At 35.7% G+C, this 19,072-nt stretch overlaps 1 protein-coding gene across 3 annotated transcripts in view; it reads right to left on the minus strand.

The window, feature by feature from the left end:
* Positions 1-1,656: 1,656 nt before the first annotated feature.
* Positions 1,657-19,072, minus strand: part of ITGB1 (integrin subunit beta 1) — a 29,575-nt gene continuing 12,159 nt past the window's right edge. The window contains exons 6-17 of one of the 3 annotated variants that reach the window (XR_002828696.1): positions 18,039-18,194; positions 16,548-16,643; positions 16,319-16,408; positions 14,512-14,652; positions 14,140-14,339; positions 12,187-12,425; positions 11,741-11,963; positions 10,612-10,844; positions 8,235-8,401; positions 7,210-7,290; positions 3,099-3,215; positions 1,657-2,875 (exon numbers count right to left, since the gene is read on the minus strand). Coding sequence is in view for 2 of the 3 variants with exons in the window: in XM_006086678.3 (XP_006086740.1) it covers positions 7,216-7,290; positions 8,235-8,401; positions 10,612-10,844; positions 11,741-11,963; positions 12,187-12,425; positions 14,140-14,339; positions 14,512-14,652; positions 16,319-16,408; positions 16,548-16,643; positions 18,039-18,194 (1,620 nt within the window). In the remaining variant the exon portion in view is untranslated. The remainder of the gene's footprint in view (positions 2,876-3,098; positions 3,216-7,209; positions 7,291-8,234; positions 8,402-10,611; positions 10,845-11,740; positions 11,964-12,186; positions 12,426-14,139; positions 14,340-14,511; positions 14,653-16,318; positions 16,409-16,547; positions 16,644-18,038; positions 18,195-19,072) is intronic. The other 2 variants (XM_006086678.3, XM_006086679.3) reach the window with 2 other exon arrangements.

Consider the following 19,072-nt stretch of genomic DNA (forward strand, 5'->3'; position numbering starts at 1 on the left):
AGCAGAGGCATCGCCTTCCCCTGATCACCGGATCGCCTCCTGCAGAGGGAGGCCAGAGGCAGCAGCAGCAGCGAAGGAGCGATGGGGGTGGTGCCTTTCCCTGATCAGCCGGTCGCTTCTGGCAGAGGGAGCCCAGACTGCAGCCTAAGCCCTTTATAGGCCATCCCCTGAGGCTCCCAGACTGTGAGAAGGGGCAGGCCAGGCTGAGGGATCCCCCCAACTCAGTGCACAAATTTCATGCACCGGGCCTCTAGTATTGTAATAACTATATATGGTATCAGATGGGTACTAGATCTATCTGGGTGATCACTTCATAGGTTATATCTAATCAAACATATCTTCTAGTACAGTGGTTGCCAACCGGTGGTCCGTGGACCACTGGTGGTTCATGAAGTCTGAAAGGTTGGCGACCACTGGTGGTTGGTTCGTGAGGTGCAAAAGGTCTGCAACCGCTGTCCTAGTATACTACTGTAGGTGGGGGAAGAGAAGAGGGAGATGAAGATTTATCCAATATTATTTAGAGGGCTCAAAGATAGTCTTAAAATCTATTTTTCCATATTAATTATTGGTAGTTATAATAATCTAATTATTTAACAGGAAAGGATTAAAGGGAAGACTAGATAATATAAGCATGCCATTTATTCAGCTTTGCTAATTTCACTCTCCAAGTCTGATCCCCACTGATCACTGGAGAAGGTACTGGACAAAGGCAGACTGGACACATGCCCAGTAAGGTCTAAGTGATGGAGGAAGGTGCTTTCCCATCAATCACACTTGGGAACAGGTAATTGGCCAGAATAGGCATAACCACTGCAGGTTAAATATAAAACCTGAATATTTAAACTTCTGAACAAAGGGAATTCACTTCTGGCTCTCTTGGCTCTTGCCTCTCCTGTTTGCCTGTGCTTCTGTGACTCCTGTTGTAGGGGCACACTCCCCAGCATTCTCCCATGTGGCTCGTGACTCACAGCCATGTGTGACCCACACAATGGACAGAATCTGGACTGAATGTACTTGACCAAGCTCCAACATGAAAGTGACACTTTTGGGTTCCTTTTGGCTCTACTGGAACCCCAGCAGCACCTTTTTCAGGACTGGTTGAAGGGCCATGAGAATTCATAACCCAAGAAATATAATTCCATGCCAATAAAACCTATTCATTCTCCTGTGTGAATCTTAGAAAATTCTTTTTCTAAAGATATTATAAGACTCCACTTCCATGATCAAGGGAGGAATTTGATTCTCTGTTAAAACTTTTGTCTCTAGCACATCTTTCCTTTTTTTTTTTAAGAACTATGTTTTAGCTCTTTTGTTTTTTAAATCTCACCCGAAGATATGTTTTTATTGATTTTTAGAGAGAGAGGAAGGGTGAGAGAGGGAAACATTGATGTGAGGGTATGCCTCCCATATGTGCCCCAACCAGGAATCAAACCGGCAACCTAGATATGTGCCCTGACCATGAACTGAACCCACAACATTTTGATGTATGGGATGACACTCCAACCAACTGAGCCACCTGGCCAGGGCTGTTTTAGCTTTTTAAGTAAAATACCCATTAACCAGAAATCTTTTACATCAACCATTTTAACCTAAAAACCTTCTTAACCCATGCAAACAAACTAACAAAATATATCAATATAGAATGAAAATACCCAATTTGTTATTTTATGCATTTTTATTTAATAAATAACTTCAGTAAACAGCATTGTAAAAAGTGAACTGTTAAAATTAAAAGGCACTTAAAATAAGAATGTGACCAGTATGAAACAAAATGGTCAACTCAAACAGTGAGGAGTAATGTACAGTGGCCTGTTATACAGCACTAACTAACTGAAAGCATGCCTGGCACAGTGATAGCTGTTGCTTAAACCACAGTACAACTTCACCTGTTCATTAAAAAGGCAAATTTACAGCTACTAATTAAAGTACTAATTAAAAAACGTCTTACTTCAAAATTGTAAATACGTTAAATGATTAGAAGTGGTGATAAAAAGCACCAGGCTTTAAACAAAATAACATAACCCAAAAGTTGCCAATTCAAAAAATACTATGTAATTTAAGGCCTTTAGGTAAATAATGATAAATTAAGAACTTTTTGCAGAAAATTTCCCAATACTTTTATCCAAGGCTTGAATTTATAGAGAAGGCATGAAAAGTTCCAAGAATTAAGTAATTCTTAAAATGGCACACAGCTTTTCAAGCTGTTTTTCCCTTCCTAACTGACATTTTCCCATGGCCTTTGCATATCAAATATTTCAAAACTATTTTACACAACTAACTCCTAATATATTCATTCATCTTTCAGATATGTCATCAATCATGTCTAGGAAAATAGCAAAATAAATTTAAAACAATTTCTAAGCCAGCTAGTAAGACGATTACTTTGGATTTTTTTTAATAACTGAAAATGACATATCTATAAAGCTAAAAATCAGTTTGAATACTTGATTAAAAGAAACTCTCAGCATACTCACTACTTTAACTACTGTCCTTTCAGTCATTCTAGAAATATCACTTAATCAAACAAGAGCTTGATTTCAATAGTCCAGGAAGAAAAGGTAAAAAAAGGCACGAAGTGACCTTAGCTGACAAGGATAACCATCCTGTCTCAAGTATTATGTCAGTCCCTGGCATTGATTATAATATTATTTTCAAAATAACAAAAAACATTTTTTAATTATACATATTATACATTTTCAAAACCTACACAAGTAAAACCCATGGGGACAGTGCCCTAAAGCTATCTTCCTCTGTGACTATGAAATTCACTATTTTGCATTCAATGTTGTAAAATTGGTATAGGTAGTGCTCATTTTCCCTCATACTTCGGATTGACAACAGTTGTCACAGCACTCTTATAAATAGGATTTTCACCCTAAAAAAAAAAAAAATGAGAAAAATGATCAGTTACTCTACTAAAATCATGTAATATTATTTTATAAAACAATATAAGCTATAAGGTCAATATAAGGTCATTTTCAAAAGTCATTTCCATTTTATTGATCCAGATATCACATGAAAATTTTTAAAAGGGTACAAATAAAAGTTTACACAAATACGAAAAGTGAAAGCTTTGCTCTACAGGTCTAAAGGTGCACCTAGGAACTGGCATTATTTCATTCCTGAGTCCATTCTGTACTGGAGAGTTGATTGGAGAATGTCCTCCATAGCAGAGAATGTGCTGTTATGGTTTCTCTTTTAGTAGTTTTGAATGCCTTTTTAAAGAAAGAATTAACTCTTTTGCCATCAACAGCCTAATTCTTAACCCTTTATTGTGCACAAAAGGTGCTTGACAATTTACAGGAATCGTTGGCTTTAATTTTTGTGAGAAAGGAAATTGTTCTCCTGAGGTTATTCCAAAAGTGTTACTGATTTAGAGAGTTCTGGGGTAAGGCTGTCAGTGTCACTGAGGGTGCTGAGCCTCCAACCAAGTCACCACATTGCCAAATTTGCTTAGAATGTTAACAAACATAATTACCATTTCTCAGAAAATAATTATTCTTCTTCAATATTGTACTGGTGAAGTGTCTTAGTTTTATTGCAACAGTATATTTTAATAAGGAGTACTGAAATTAAGTCTAGTAAAAAAGTCGAAGCCATAAATACAAAAGATCTTTCAAGATCCAAAAATATGTTGAGTGATGTTTTAAGTGGAAAAATAACTAAGAAAAAAATGTAAAAACAAAACAAAACAAAAAAACAAAAAAAAGTAAAAGAAAAATATTCATGATGGCCAGGGCAGCTCAGGTTAAGAAAAATAAAAAGGAAAATAATGTACAATTTCACACTACCATTTTCTTTAAAAAGTCTCATGCTATCTGATACATTCAAATATCTGCTATAGAAAGCATTCTTTTTTCTCCTGTTCTTATAAACTGAAATAGGCTTGAAAGCTGAGAAATACAGGCAAATAATTCTCTATCAGAGAAAATTACAACGAACATTTCACAATGGAGACAGGAAATTGGAACCTCGCAACTATATTCTTAACAAGTTATAAAGCACAAATAAGTTACACTTATCTTCCTATCTGCATGTAATACTACCCATTCTTTCAAATATGCTGGGAAAATAAGTGACCATTTACTTAAGTTTATCCTATATAATAAAAGCCTAATATGCTAAGTGTCCTCGTCCGTTCAACCAATCAAACCATAATATGCTAATGATATGCTAAGGCCGCTCAACCGCTTGCTATGATGTGCATTGACCACCAGGGGGCAGACAGTCCACTGGTCAACCAGTTGCTATGATGTGCACTGACCATCAGGAGGCAGACACTCCGACTGGTAGGTTAGCTTGCTGCTAGAGTCCGGTAAATCAAGATTGAGCAAGACAGGCCGGACATGCCCTGGAGCCCCCCGTGGTCCCTCCCTGGCTGGCCAACCTCCCGCATCCCTCCCCGGCCCCGATCATGCACTGGTGGGTCCCTTGGCCTGGCCTGCACCCTCTCACAAACCAGGACCCCTCGGGGGATGTCAGAGAGCCGGTTTTGGCCCAATCCCATAACCAGGCCAAGGGACCCCACTGGTGCACCGGGCCTCTAATTTAAAATAAGTGCATTAGATAAATCAAATATTTAATACTTAAGAATTGTAAAGGAGGTACAAAAAACAAACAAACAAACAAACAAACCCGGGAAACAAAAGAGGAAAAAACACTTGTTATTACTGATGAGCCCAAAATACAATTTATATAGTAGACCTTACCTTTGGAGAAAAGTGTGCCTTTTCATAAACACAAACATTTATACTTATTATTTCAAAGTCCATTCAAACAAAAATTCAACATGCAAGGTTAGAGGTAAACTGAAACTAATCTACATTAGGCATCATTTTAAATAGAAGTAAACTAAATAATTCAGATTAGTTTTCACTGTTCAGAATGCAACCCCACCCCTATCCTCCAAAAAATGCAAGGCCTATTTAAATCAAAAGAATAGGGTTATATTCAGTAAAATTTCATCTTTGTGCTCACTCTAGAATAGCTGACAGGGGCAGCTACAGAATCATCCCTATAAAATATATTAGATTTACAATGCACAACTGTGGACCATTAGGAATGCATTTACATTAACACCAGAGGAAGACAGACTAGACAATTTTTGAATCCATTTTAACAATTATAAAGTTAATAATTTGATTTTTCTAATGTCCCTACATTAGTCTTATGTGCTAAAATAATTACAGTGGCTGCCCATTATCCAAAATACATTAATGACGTAATTGATTAGCAAACTTTGGTCCCATATCAGAAACGTTCTTTATAAGCCTTGACTTATTTTAATTTCTATTTTTACTTTGGCTGAAAAAAATAACATTTTAGCCAGAAGTTAAGTTAGCAATAGAGATATTAAGTTTCACTAATATTGATAATTTTCTTCAAAGTACAATTTAACATACAGCAAAGGTGAAAATTACACCTTTCAGCAGGACATATAGAATTTTCTCTTCTATGAGAAGTAACCATATGAAATTGTCAATATTTTGCTGTTTTTTGACTTAACACAAGAAGGGAGGAACGAAGTAAGGAAGGAAGGAAGGTAGGCAGGAAGCAAGCAAGGAAGGAAGGAAGGAAGGAAGGGAGGGAGGGAGGGAGGGAGGGGAGGAATCTAAGCAACAGTTTTCTTCTAAAAATGACTTTCTGGAAGTATTAGATAAGAAAAATAATGTGACAAGTATCAGACTAATATGAAAATGGACCAACCTGTCCATATATGAATCTGACTATAATTTCCTGCCATCAAATTTAACTTTGCCATTTCAAAAGTTTTAAAATCTGCTTTGAAATAAAAGAAAAATCAGACTAGTAATGGTTTTTATTATTGATACTTCCAATATGTTTAAAAGTATTAAACATTTCTATATTAATATCTTACTTATTTTTATTTTATAAGCAAAACTACAGTGTGGTTTCCATATAATCAAGTGCTTACCCTAAGTTACAACAAACGTCAAAAAGCTTAATAATTCTAATAAAATAAAATAAAATAAAGCTTAATAATTCTCTATAAAGAGTGATCTACCTCTTCTTAACCAGGTAATAATCTCCTGAAGAGTATGTGATTGCTACCAGTGCAATGTAGTGGATACCATGACCTAGACCCCAAATGCCTGGGTTTGAATCTCAGCTCTTCCATTAACCAGACATGAACCTGGGTCAAGTTACCTAATCCTTCTTGTGCCTTGGTTTTCTCACATGTGAAATAAAAATAGATGGGAAAGAAAAGAAGATTTCTGGATAACCAGTCAGGAGAATCTATTCTAATCACAATGTTTTTATCACAGAGTTTTATGTTAGAAGCATTTCATGAAAATTCAGACATAAGGAAGAATCCTGTCCACTACTGATAAGAGACAACAATTAATTTGTCATCCAGGTATAACATAGACTCATCAAAATAAATGGCCCTAGCTTAGAGGATAAGCAAGGCTTATTGTAACTATAAAATTTTCCACTAAGTTGTAGTTAAAACTGTAATAGGACTTTTTCTCTTTAAAGTCTTTGTTAGTTTTTTTTAAAGTTCAATGTTAGATTTAAATATTAGACTCATTCAAAAGTTAACAAGAAATATATACACATATAAGACCTATATAAATAGAAGGTCTTCTGGTTATTAATAGAATTTCAATTTACAATCAAGAATAAAGAATCTCAAAATAGTTCTAGAACCAACAATGTTATACCAGGTTACGTTCATTTTTTTCTATTTTCCAATTTAGATATCACAGTCATTTTTCACTATTTTACCCTAAAACATGCATATGATAAATAATCCCTTCCAAAGTATTGGTCTGTAATGAGGATTATAACTGACATGCTGATATCATATCAGCCAAAAACAATCATATTACACAATAGACATTATTATTGACTTCTTGTTAAAGATATGAAAAACTAAAGTGCTAGAAAGTGAGGGACTCACAGCTATTCTACTTACTCAGTGGAAGAGCTGGGATTTCACCCTAAGTCAGTCTGACCACAAAGCACATTCTCTTTTCACAACACAGCTGCTGCTTCTAGCCCATTATTTAAAGCCCTTCTAAACACTAACTCTAAATTAATACACACACACAAAAAAGCCGTAATATAGTCATATAAATAAAGACAGACTTTTAAAAAAATAGCAATAGTGATAAAGGACACACAGTGCAATCAAAAAGAATAAAAGTTCACATGCAAAGACAGAAAATGAAAGAAAATACGAACGGCAACTTAGAGACCAGCTTTATGTCCATAGTTTGGATTCTTGAAATTATTAATAGGACTCTTGTAAATCGGATTTTCTTGCTAAAGTAAAAGAAATAGTTTCTAATGATTTCTCAGAAAAAAATTGACATGTGTGTTTAAACACTATAAAGGAGAATTTTTACTATTTTACTAACTTTACTATTTTTATACTTCTGAAATTATTTTTTTAAAAACCCCAGCAAATTGTACTATAATGCAAATGACTAAAATTCATTTATAATTTAAAAATACTGAAAAATGTCATAGCCTTCCTTTATCAAAAGACAAATACACAAGTGCCAACATCTGGCCACCCCACCTCCGACTCCAAATTTCAAAGCCAACACTAGCACAAACTTTCAGCCACTAACAGCTTTCAAAAATTTTTATAAAGCAAGGTTTATTGAGTTATAATTTGCAGAGGGTAAATTTATCTCTTCTTAAGTACAGGTTCATTAATTCTCAAATGCATAAACATACCCACAATTAAGGTCATCCCAAGAAGATCCCTCATGACCCTTACCCCTACTCTAACCCCTGGAAAACACAGATCTGCTCTCTGCCCCTATAGTTTTGCCTTTTCCAGAATGTCATGTAAATAGAATCACACAGTAAACAGCCTTTTGAGTCTGGCTGCTTTCTACTTAAGGTTCTTTGTTGAAAAATAAAAAAAGAGAGAGAGAAAGGTCTTTCTATTGTATAGGATTCTAATTTACATGAGATAAAAAGACAGAATAGTAGATTTAAGACCAAAATTATTAAGGAAGTAAAAATAATGACCACAGTAACCAGAAGATACATTTTTACAGTATTTTATTTTAATGGAATATATTTAAGATGTTTTGTTTTTTCACTAAATATAAGTTCTCTGAATAATGAACTTACGGAGGAATAAAACACTTAGTGAGGACTTTAATAATCAGTTTTAGTTTTAATAAACAAATCTCAGAAGTATTACACTTACTTTATGACTGACTTTACTTTTTAGATGTTTTGCAACTTACCGTGTCCCATTTGGCATTCATTTTTTCCTTTTCAAATTTGGCAAATTCCCTTCTGTCGTGAATTATCATTAAAAGCTTCCAAATTAGCAGCAATGCAAGACCAATCAGAACAATTCCAGCAACCACACCAGCTACAATTGGAATGATGTCTGGACCAGTGGGACACTCTATAAAGTATGAAAAAAAGACTGAGTACACCAGGAATTAATGTGTGTAGAATACAGCCAAAACTACAAAGAACTGGGCAGTCTCCTATAAAAAGATAAGTGAATGCAGATTATCCCAAAGAATCTATAAAAAAGACTCTAGAACTAACAAGTGAGTTGACAAGGCCCCAGGATACATGATTAATAAACAACAAATCATTATGTGTTTCTGTATGTTATATAGAAATTTATTTTTAAAAATCAGAAATTGAATTTTAGAATAGTATCCTCTACAATAGCTTTAAAAGTCATAAATCCAACAAAATGTGTGCAACATTTGCATTTGCTAAAAATTACTAAACACTGATGAAAGAAATTATTCCATGTTCATGGATTGGAAGACACAACATTGTTAAAATACCAATTTTCCTCTAATTTGATCAATGCAATCCCAATCAAAATCCTGGCAGTGCTTATATAGATATTAGAGGCCCGGTGCAAGAAATTCATGCACTCAGGGGAGGTGGAGAGTCCCTCAGCCCGGCCTGCACCCTTTCTCAGTCCAGGAGCCCTCAGGGGATATCTGACGGCTTAGCGCTGCCACAGAGGCAGGAGAGGTTCCCGCCATCCCCGCTGCACTCGCCAGCCATGAGCCCGACTTTTGGTTGAGCGGCGCTCTGCCTATGGGAGCACACTGACCACCATAGCAACTGGTCATTCTGCCATTCGGTTTATTTGCATATTAGCCTTTTATTATATAGGACTAGAGGCCCGGTGAATGAATTCGTGCATGGGCGGGATCCGGCCGGCCCACCCTGTTGGGACAGATTGGGCCAGGCAGGCAGCAGGGAGGGGCTGAAGGTGGTTGGCTGACTAGCCCCGCCCCCAATCGGGGTGAAGGGCTGGTAGGGGGCAGGGCCAGCGAGGGGGAGGGGCCGCAGGCTGTTGGCCAGCCCCCTGGTCTTCAGGGGACAATTTGCATATTAGCCTTTTATTATATAGGATCAGCAAGTTACCTCTAAAATTTACAAAAAAGGCAGAGAACTAGGAAAGTGTTACAAAAACTCTTGTCAGCTCACTTGTTAGTTCTAGAGCCTTTTTAATAGATTCTTTGGGATAATCTACATTCACTTTTGGAAAAGAACGAAGTTGGACAACTCACAATACCAGACTTCAAGAGTAGTATAAAGCGACAGTAACTGAGACAGTGTAACATTAGCTAAAAGACAGTTGCATAGACTGGAATATAGTCAGAAATAGGCCCACACATCTAAAGTTATTTCATTTTTAACAAAGGTTAAGAAAGGTCAGTCTTTTCTACAAATGGTGCTAGAACTACTGGACATTCATATGCAAAAAACTAAAACCTCACTCCATATAATAAGATTAACTCAAAAGGGGTATAGACCAAAATGAAAAGGCAAAGCTACAAAACTTCTAGAAGAAAACACAAGAGAAAAGTTCTTATCAACTTGAGTTCTCAGATTAAATAACAAAAGCAAGATACATAAAACAAAAACTTGGTAAATTGTAGTTCAATTAAAATTAAAGCTTCTGGTCTTAAAAACAAACAAAAAAAACCCCTGTTAAACAAAATGAGAAGACAAGGAGGGAAAGACTGGGAGATACTACTACAAAACACAAATATGAAAGGGCAAGATAGTACAGACTTTTAAAACCAGTTTGGCTCCTCCTTATAAACATATACATATGTCCCCCAAGTCCATTCCTAATATTTATCCAAGAGAAATGGAAACTTATATTCCCACAAAAAAACAAATATTTTTTAAGTGTATAGAAACACCAAGAAATATCTTATCTTCTGAGAAGCTGAACAAACTCATACTTTATAATATCCCTTAACAAATTATCTTTTCCAGTGTCCCATTCTATTTCCAGCTCAAAGTTAGATATCATCAATAATGAGATAACTCTTATTGAGTACCTACTAAGTGCCCTAAGTGACAAGCATTGTGCCAATGTGGATTATTGCACTTAATCTTCAAACTCTTCACTCATAAAACTTAAAACTTGCCTTCTCTTTTCCTCATTTCTTATATAGTTAATTAAATACTGTTTAAACTTTGAGATAAAAAAATGTCCCAACTTGAACCTAAAATAATAAAGGTGGAAGCCATTCCTGGATATTAGAGAAACTTACAATAAGCCTACGTAGTAAAAACAAGACATAAAAGAAAATGAAAGGCATTTTGAAATGATCAGATTTCTACCTGGAGTCTCTACAACGTGTACAATGGCCTCATTGTTCCCATTCACTGAATATGTGAAATAGAACCAGCAATCGTCAACATCCTTCTCCTTACAGTGGGACAGGGGATCCACCTGGCCTGGCTGGGGTAATTTGTCCCGACTTTCAACCTTGGTAATGTTAAAATGGGAACATTCCTGTGCACATGTGTCTTTCTTTTCTCCTTTATTGAAGGCTCTGCACTGAACACATTCTCTGTTAAAACATAAATTGTTACATTTAACCTTTATTACTTAAAATATTTGCTTAAAGATTATTTTGTGAGCTAGATTCAAAATCTGACCAAATTAAATCAAGAGCTATGAAAGATTTGAATAAATGAAGAGGCATATAACATTTCTCAATGAGAAACTAAATATAAAGATGCCAGTTTCCCAAGTGAAACTATAATTACAGTTCAAACTAAAATGCCGAAAAGAAATAAAATAGAAAAATAAAACTAGCCCTATCGGATATTAAATATATAACATAAAACCAAAGGAACTTAAACTATGTGTTGATACAATAACAGTTCTTCAAGGGCAAAACCTTCAATTGTGCTTAGTCAAAAGATGGTAATTAAGCAATTGGTAAAGCTAACTTATCAACAGTCACCACGTGGATTTGATTTATAGCAAATTCAGATCAAAATAACAGTACCTGCCGGAACCGGTTTGGCTCGGTGGATAGAGCATCGGCCTGCGGACTGAAGGGTCCCAGGTTCGATTCCGGTCAAGGGCATGTACCTTGGTTGCGGGCACATCCCCAGTGGGGGATGTGCAGGAGGCAGCTGATCGATGTTTCTCTCTCATCGATGTTTCTGGCTCTCTATCTCTCTCCCTTCCTCTCTGTGAAAAATCAATAAAAATATATTTTAAAAAAAAACAAAAAACAAAAAAACAAAATAACAGTACCACCCTCAGATGACACATTTCAACATCATGTGACAAACACTAGCTATTGAGAAAGAATATTTAAGATTTAAAGACTGTCTTCTGTGTGGCAGATACTTTGTTTACAGTGTAAGTTACTATAGGTACTGTTCTGGATTTAGTGATAACAGGGTAACAAACAGTAAATATCAACTATTTCAAGTAATTAAGAATACTTACTTATGCTCAGCACAGACGCCAAGGCAGGTCTGACACATCTCACAAGTTGGCCCTTGAAACTTGGGATCCGTGCATTTACAGGCACCACACTCACAGACGCCCCGGCCATTGCAGATCTGTCCGTTTGTGGCCATGCATGAAGTCGTGTCCAGAGAGCAGTCACACGCACTGCCTGTGTAGTTGGGATTACATTCACACACACGACACTTGCAAACACCATTTCCTGAAATTAAAAATATCATTTCTCTTAACAACGGTAAAATATAAAAATCAGAGCATTGATTTAAAAGTAAAAATAAGCAATAATGCGAAAGAAAGTATATGTAAAGGATGAACTGATTCTCAATGCTGTCCTTTTTTATTTATTCACCAAGCATACTTGAACATTTTTATTGTATTAGATGGGGATCCCATTTTATAACCATTTTTCTGACCCCTTTTCTCACCTCCACAAATTAAGCCATTGGATCTATCACAGTTGAAATTATCACACTCGCAGAATTTGCCAGAATAAATTTCATTTGTATTATCCCTCTTCCTACAAACACACTGTCCACAGACACACTCTCCGTTGTTACTACAGATTTCTGAACTGTTTTCTTTCCTGCAATAGGCATCCATATCTTCACTGTTAACTTCATCTGTGCTACATTCACAATGTCTGCCAACACGTCCCTCATTGCACCTAAAGAAAGAGTCCAAAATTTCAATTACATAAAAGAAATAACAAAACAAGTTAAGCTGTGAGAAACAATGGGAGAGGAAATAAGACTGTGAACACTATCTTTAAGCTACAATTATATTACATGGGAGTGCTTGTGTACCCAAAAGTGCACATATGCACACATACCAGCCATTCAAGTTCAGATGCAGGGTCTAGGAAAAAACCTTTCTTCAGGAGAGTAACCATTTTAACTAAAATGAAAATATAATCTAGCAATTAACAGGTGAATAAAACATATAGGAACAGGATAAATTTATTTTTAAAGGGTATGTTTTCAAATGATACCCTATTACATTTGCTATTATAGGTGAAGTAACTCTAAATTTAAAGTTACACTGCAATTGTTAATCTAAAAAAGTACAATAAACACACTATAAAAGTGCATGGAAGTTGAAGAAAAACACTGAGCTTATCACTTTAACATACTGTTTAAAAATAAATATATCCTATGGGTCCAGACTTTTCAGACACACTGTATATTTTTAAACACAATGCTTATAGACACTGACTACACTAATTCTGTATCTGGTAAATATAAAGGGAAGGAAGGCAAAACATTTTCAAGATAATTTTTTTAGTTAAATATTTTACTGAAAATGGGTCTATATGTCTCATGATACGTACATGAAAAATAAAAATGTAACATTTTAATTGCTATTTAAAATTGATAGTTAATAACTGATAATGAAATAAATTTATTTATTTTTCTTGTGATTAAAACCCTTATGAGCCCATTTGGGGTTGACATTTAATCAAAATACTGTCCCTTCCTCCTATGACTTTTTAATTTTAATTTTTAATTAAAAAGTAACCTGAGTGTAAAAATAAATTTTAAAATAATATGATTAAAGTTAATTTGATTCTAAGTTCTGAAATACTATTTTCTTTTTAATTTTGCAAAATGTATCCTTTCATTTACTTATTTTGTTGTTGTTGTTAATCCTCACCCAAGGATATTTTTCCACTGATTTTTAGAGAGAGTGGAAGGGAGGGGGAGAGACAGAGAGAGAGAAATATCGATGTGAGACAGACACATTGATTGGTTGCCTCCTGCATGTGCCCTGACCAGAGCTGGGGATCGAGCCTGCAACTTAGGTGTAGTACATGCCCTTGATAAGAATCAAACCCGGGACCCTTCAGTCCATAGGCTGATGCTCTATCCACTGAGCCAAACCAACTAGGGCCAAAATGTATTCATTTTTTAAAAATTATTCCAACAACGCAGAAGTATATGCAGTACAATGTGAACATCCTTTACTGCTTTCTAATTCCATTTCCCAGATAAAATCACCATTATAAATTTGGTATATTTTTCCAAAGCATCTTTATAAACATATTTATATAAGCTTATTTTGCTCTAGAAAACTCAGATTGCTATTATGAGAGAAAAATCCAAATGCTACCTTAAAAGTTTGTTATAAATACATCTTGGATGGCTATAAAAGCTTTTATTTTAAAGAGCAGTCTTAAGAAAACAGACAAGGAAGAACTTTCTATAAATAGTACACACAAGATCATAAAACTAATCTTGTGGTAAGCAACAGTGATTGGAACAAAACATTTATTTGTTCCATATAGAGAGATTTTTTCTGGATGTCCCAAAACATAGCCTGCCTATATGTTTCCAACACAATCAATACTTCTCTGTGTCCTTCTCCAACCACTTCCAGCTTACCTGCAAGCTCCACACTCAAACGTTCCATTCCCTTCGTGACACTTTGGACTGCTAGGGATGCCTTCACTTTGGCAGTCACACTCACAGATGAACTGAAGAATAATCTCTACTTCTTCAGTGAAGCCCAGAGGTTTAATTTTAATGGTTTCAGAATTCTTATTTGGACATTTATTTGAAGTTATGCTAATTTCAAATTGAACCTTAAAGGGAAGAAAACAAAATTAAGTTTTAAGTTAACAACTAAGCAATTTAAATATACTAAAAAATATTTTAAAAAGCTCCTCATTTCTTTTATTCTCAAATTACAAACTAGATTGCTTATATAAAACAGCAATATTTTTCTTTTCTTCAGAAAATGTTTATACAACCTACCTCATCTCCAATGGAAATATTGGAGCATTTTCTTCCATTTTCCCCTGTTCCATTCACCCCATTTTTGCAGTAAGATTTATAATTTATTGTTACTCCTTCTGGCAATTTGCTGTTTTCCAAAATTACTTCTGAGGAAAGGGACTAAAACAAAGACTAATTACACATAGGAAAGGCAAACAAAATGCTACTATAAGTTGAATGCATAAAACCAATGGGCCCATTAAGAAAACAGTATCCTATATAATAAAAGCCTAATATGCTAAGTGTCTGGTCGTCCGTTCAACCAAACCATAATATGCTAATGATATGCTAAGGCCGCTCAACTGCTCGCTATGACATGCACTGACCACTAGAGGGCAGACAGTCGACTAGTTGACCAGTCGCTATGACGTGCACTGACTACCAGGGGGCAGACATTCCAACCAATAGGTTAACTTGCTGCTGGGATCTGGCTGATAGGGACTGAGCGAGATGGGCCAGATATGCCCTGGAGCCCTTCCACAGTCCCTCCCGGGCTGGCCAACCTCCTGCATCCCTCTCCAGCCCTGAATGTGCACTGGTGGGGTCCCTCGGCTTGGCCTGTGCCCTCTCACAATCCGGGACCACTCAGGGGATGTTGGAGAGCTGGTTTTGGCCCAATCCCACAGGCCAGGCCGAGGGACCCCACTGGTGCACGAATCCATGCACCAGGCCTCTAGTAATTTAAATAAAATGTTTAAAGCCAAATCCTGGGTGCTTAGAAAACACAGAACCTAGAGAAACAGGCTCTAATTAATAAGGACCAATTCTTCAAAATAATGTACATGATTGAAAAGTAAAAATATTTTTGCTTTAATTACTAAGTCAAAATGTTAATGATCATATAGCATAGAAACCTGATATTATGAGGACTCCTCATAATTTTCTTACCCCGTTGCCAATATGGCCCTATGACTTCATCTAACATGGGACTAAGGTAAACAATCTACTACACAGTCTGAGAACAAATTTCCTTAGAAATTATGGTACCCCTGGCCAAAAACAAACAAACAAACAAAAAAACACACAAAACAACAACAAACAAACACACACCAATAGCTCCAAGTAAGAAGTATTCAAACCAGTGATTTATTAGAATATGAGACTGCTCAGGACAAATGCAAAAGGCTATAGCTTGTACACACACCTACACGAATGGGAATTTATGCTGTTAAGATGGAGAACTATAGGCAAGATATGAAACAACTAGAATCTTGAAAAACTTTGTAAAAACTTCCCTTTTTGAGTAGGGTCTTCCTAAAACATTTTGGGAACCCCTGACATGAACTAAAAAAATATATTTTAAAAATATCTAAAATTCAATCTGTCAAGGGAAGAAGAGGAGTAGAGATAATGTATGCAGCACACAATGGTTACCGTAATGTTACAAATGCCTTCAGATTACTTAAATGATCATTAAGTATTGGTTTATAGTAATCATTTTAAGTAATCTGAAGGCATTTGTAACCAATACTTAATGAATATCACTAAAGGTACTCTGATTAAGCTCTAGACAGAGCAAATAATTCCTCTTTAATTTCAATTCAACTTCCTTCCATGTGTGTGGGGGGGAAATCTTATAAATCCTTTTAAAATAGTTGTCATACATATATTTAAATTATACTTTTTTAAGAGAATGTGAGATTTTCCTCCAGATATATTATGGAATTTAAACTTTATGTTGTCCTCTGTGTTTTGCTATATTGTGTATGAAGGGAGTTTTATTCCTTTGAGCACAGTCCTCTCAATAGGGTACTGTCCAAATAGATCTTATTTAAAATGTACTCACATTGTATGCATCAATGATCAACTGAATTACATTGCTGGAATTTGCAGATAATGTTCCTACTGCTGACTTAGGGATCAAATTTTTCAGCTCCTGCAATTAAAAGATAAGCACATAAAATGCAAATATATCCATTCAACAAGTAACTACTGAATACTTATTTTTAAATGCCAGTACCTAAATAACGTGGTCTAGAAGTTTGATGTTCTTTTTATCTCACATATATATTTACCTTGTAAACGGGCTGAAATTCTTCAGTAACTGCAAAAATTGTCTGAATGTTATTTTCACTTAATTTCTGGACAAGGTGAGCGATAGAAGGATAATCCTAAGAAATTAAGTAATAAAATTTAGTATGTAATTACATCCAATCAATACATTTTTAAGTCATTTTTGAAAATCAAATTGCATATATAATTGGATCACTCACAGAAGACTGCTTGAAATAACACAAGCAGTGTGTTGAAGTGGATGGTGTTATGTGTTTCTACTCTTCTCTCTTTATGTATCAAAATTTCCATAATAAAAAGGTTTTATAAAACAATATTTTCTATGTATATTAAATGTCAGAACAAATAAATTAAAGAATTGCCAGTAATTAAAGATTGTATTATCTGTCACTTAAGAAAAAGACCAAGATTCACCAAGGTTTAAATTTCTTCCAGACTAAATAATTGGCCAATCTTTATTTTTAATAGAAGCAAGGTGCCTATTTGTAAAACTCACATGTAAATAAGATAAGGAATGTTAAGACTATATTATTTGTTTATAAATAATATCACATTTGCTAACAAGCGATGCATACAAGTGAAAGGAGAAGCAGCCATTGTCCAGGCATGGAGAAAATGTGTCTAAGTAGCTCCTTTCACCCTACTGAGGCCCTAAGTGCAAGGAAGCAAGCACAAAGCCACATCTATAGAAACAGCAATACTAGCTTTCCTGAAATATTAGGTCAGGACCCATACTTGCCAAAATAACAAAACCCAAACCCTTATGGACAAAAAGAGGCCATAGAGTAAACCTGACAAGCTCAGGAGAGGACTACATGGCAGCCTTACAAACTCAGAGACCTAAAGTAACCACATAGGATGGTCTGAAATTAAAGCTTTTTAACTAAAAGCGGTTTATGGAGGGTAGTCATGTCCTAGGCGATATCTTCCCTGACAAAGGTCAATCTTTACTTTAACTGAGCTTACTGTCTTTTTGCATCTATGATAACATATCTTTGGAATGTCTAAGTAATTTTCCTTTTTCTGGACCCCTCAAACCACAGGTATTGTTCTGTGAAGACCACAAATCCCCTGTTATTGAGTTAATTGTTGACTGTTAACTATCCTATATCCACCTAAGTAAAAGAAGTGTGTGTCTATCATTTTACTTTTTATCCAATCCCAGAGGTATCCTGCTTTGCTTTCTCCCACTTCCCTAATCTATCACCAATGGATTTCATGTAACCTACTTAAGTCTCCTCTTTTCAGTGTAATGCATAAAATAAGGTACAAAACTGCCATTCTCCAGAGCATTATCTCAATCTGTTGAGACTTTGCTTCCTACCAACTGTTGACAGTTTGGCCCAAATAAACTCACAAAAATTCTTCACAGGTTTGAATGTTTCTTATGTTAACACCGGAAAAACCCACAAGCCTGTCACCCACACTTCTCTTAGTGTTAAACACTAAAATCAACATGATTCCACTCAATGTGTAAGGAATTAAGCACTTACATAATAATGGCTCATTGTGTACATATCATTTTCCAGGTGACACTGTCCATCATTTGGTAAAACAATGCCACCAAGTTTCCCATCTCCAGCAAAGTGAAACCCAGCATCCGTAGAAAATACCAGCAGCCGTGTAACATTCCTCCAGCCAATCAATGACTTAAAAAGAAAAGGATTAAAATTCTAAAATACTACTCACAATAATTCATATATGCTACCATTGTATTTTTAACCTTATTCTGTATCTTTCTTTACCCTCTCTTTGCACAATGCTAAAACTATTCTTGTGATAAATACATAGAACCCATTGAATAAAGCTCCTCTATCCCACTGTAAAACTATATTTTGCCTGGTTGCCCATTTATCTCAGCTCTGTTTTAAAAACTGTATCTTTTAAAATCAATGTCTTACTCCCACTAGGAGGTAAGCAAACTAACTCTATGTGTGACAGGGCCCACATCTGGTTTTGCTTATCTTCCTATCTGTAGCAGCTAGCACAGTGGTTAGCACACAGTACATGCTTCACATCATGTGTTTGCTAGGTAAATAAAAATGTCTCAGCCCGTGTTTTCTTAAAAAATATATATATTTTATTGATTTCAGAGAGGAAGGGAGAGGGGGAGAGAAACAACATCAATGATGAGAGAGAATCATTGATTGGCTGTCTCCTGCATCCCCTCTGCCCCCACTGGAAATGGAGCCCACAAGCTGGGCGTGTAACCTGACTGGGAATTGAACTGTGACCTCCTGGTTCGTAGGTCGATGCTTACTGAGCCCTGCCCAACAGGCTCAGCCCATATCTTTACCTTTCTGATGCTGTCTTGTTCCCTTCCATCCTCTATCCTTGCTCTATCTTCTACAGCATATACCTCCTTTAGGGCCCTCCATATTAGGCCTTCCTCTTTTAAGCACAGAAACAAAAAAATCTCCAAAGACTTGCCCTGCTTAATTCCATCATTCTAACACATCAATACTATTTACTTATTCGTTTATTTTATTTTCCACAAAGAATTTAATGTAGTCGTAAAATCTTTTTC

This window comes from Myotis lucifugus, unplaced genomic scaffold (genome assembly GCF_000147115.1).
Source record: "Myotis lucifugus unplaced genomic scaffold, Myoluc2.0 scaffold_29, whole genome shotgun sequence".
Taxonomy (NCBI): domain Eukaryota; kingdom Metazoa; phylum Chordata; class Mammalia; order Chiroptera; family Vespertilionidae; genus Myotis; species Myotis lucifugus.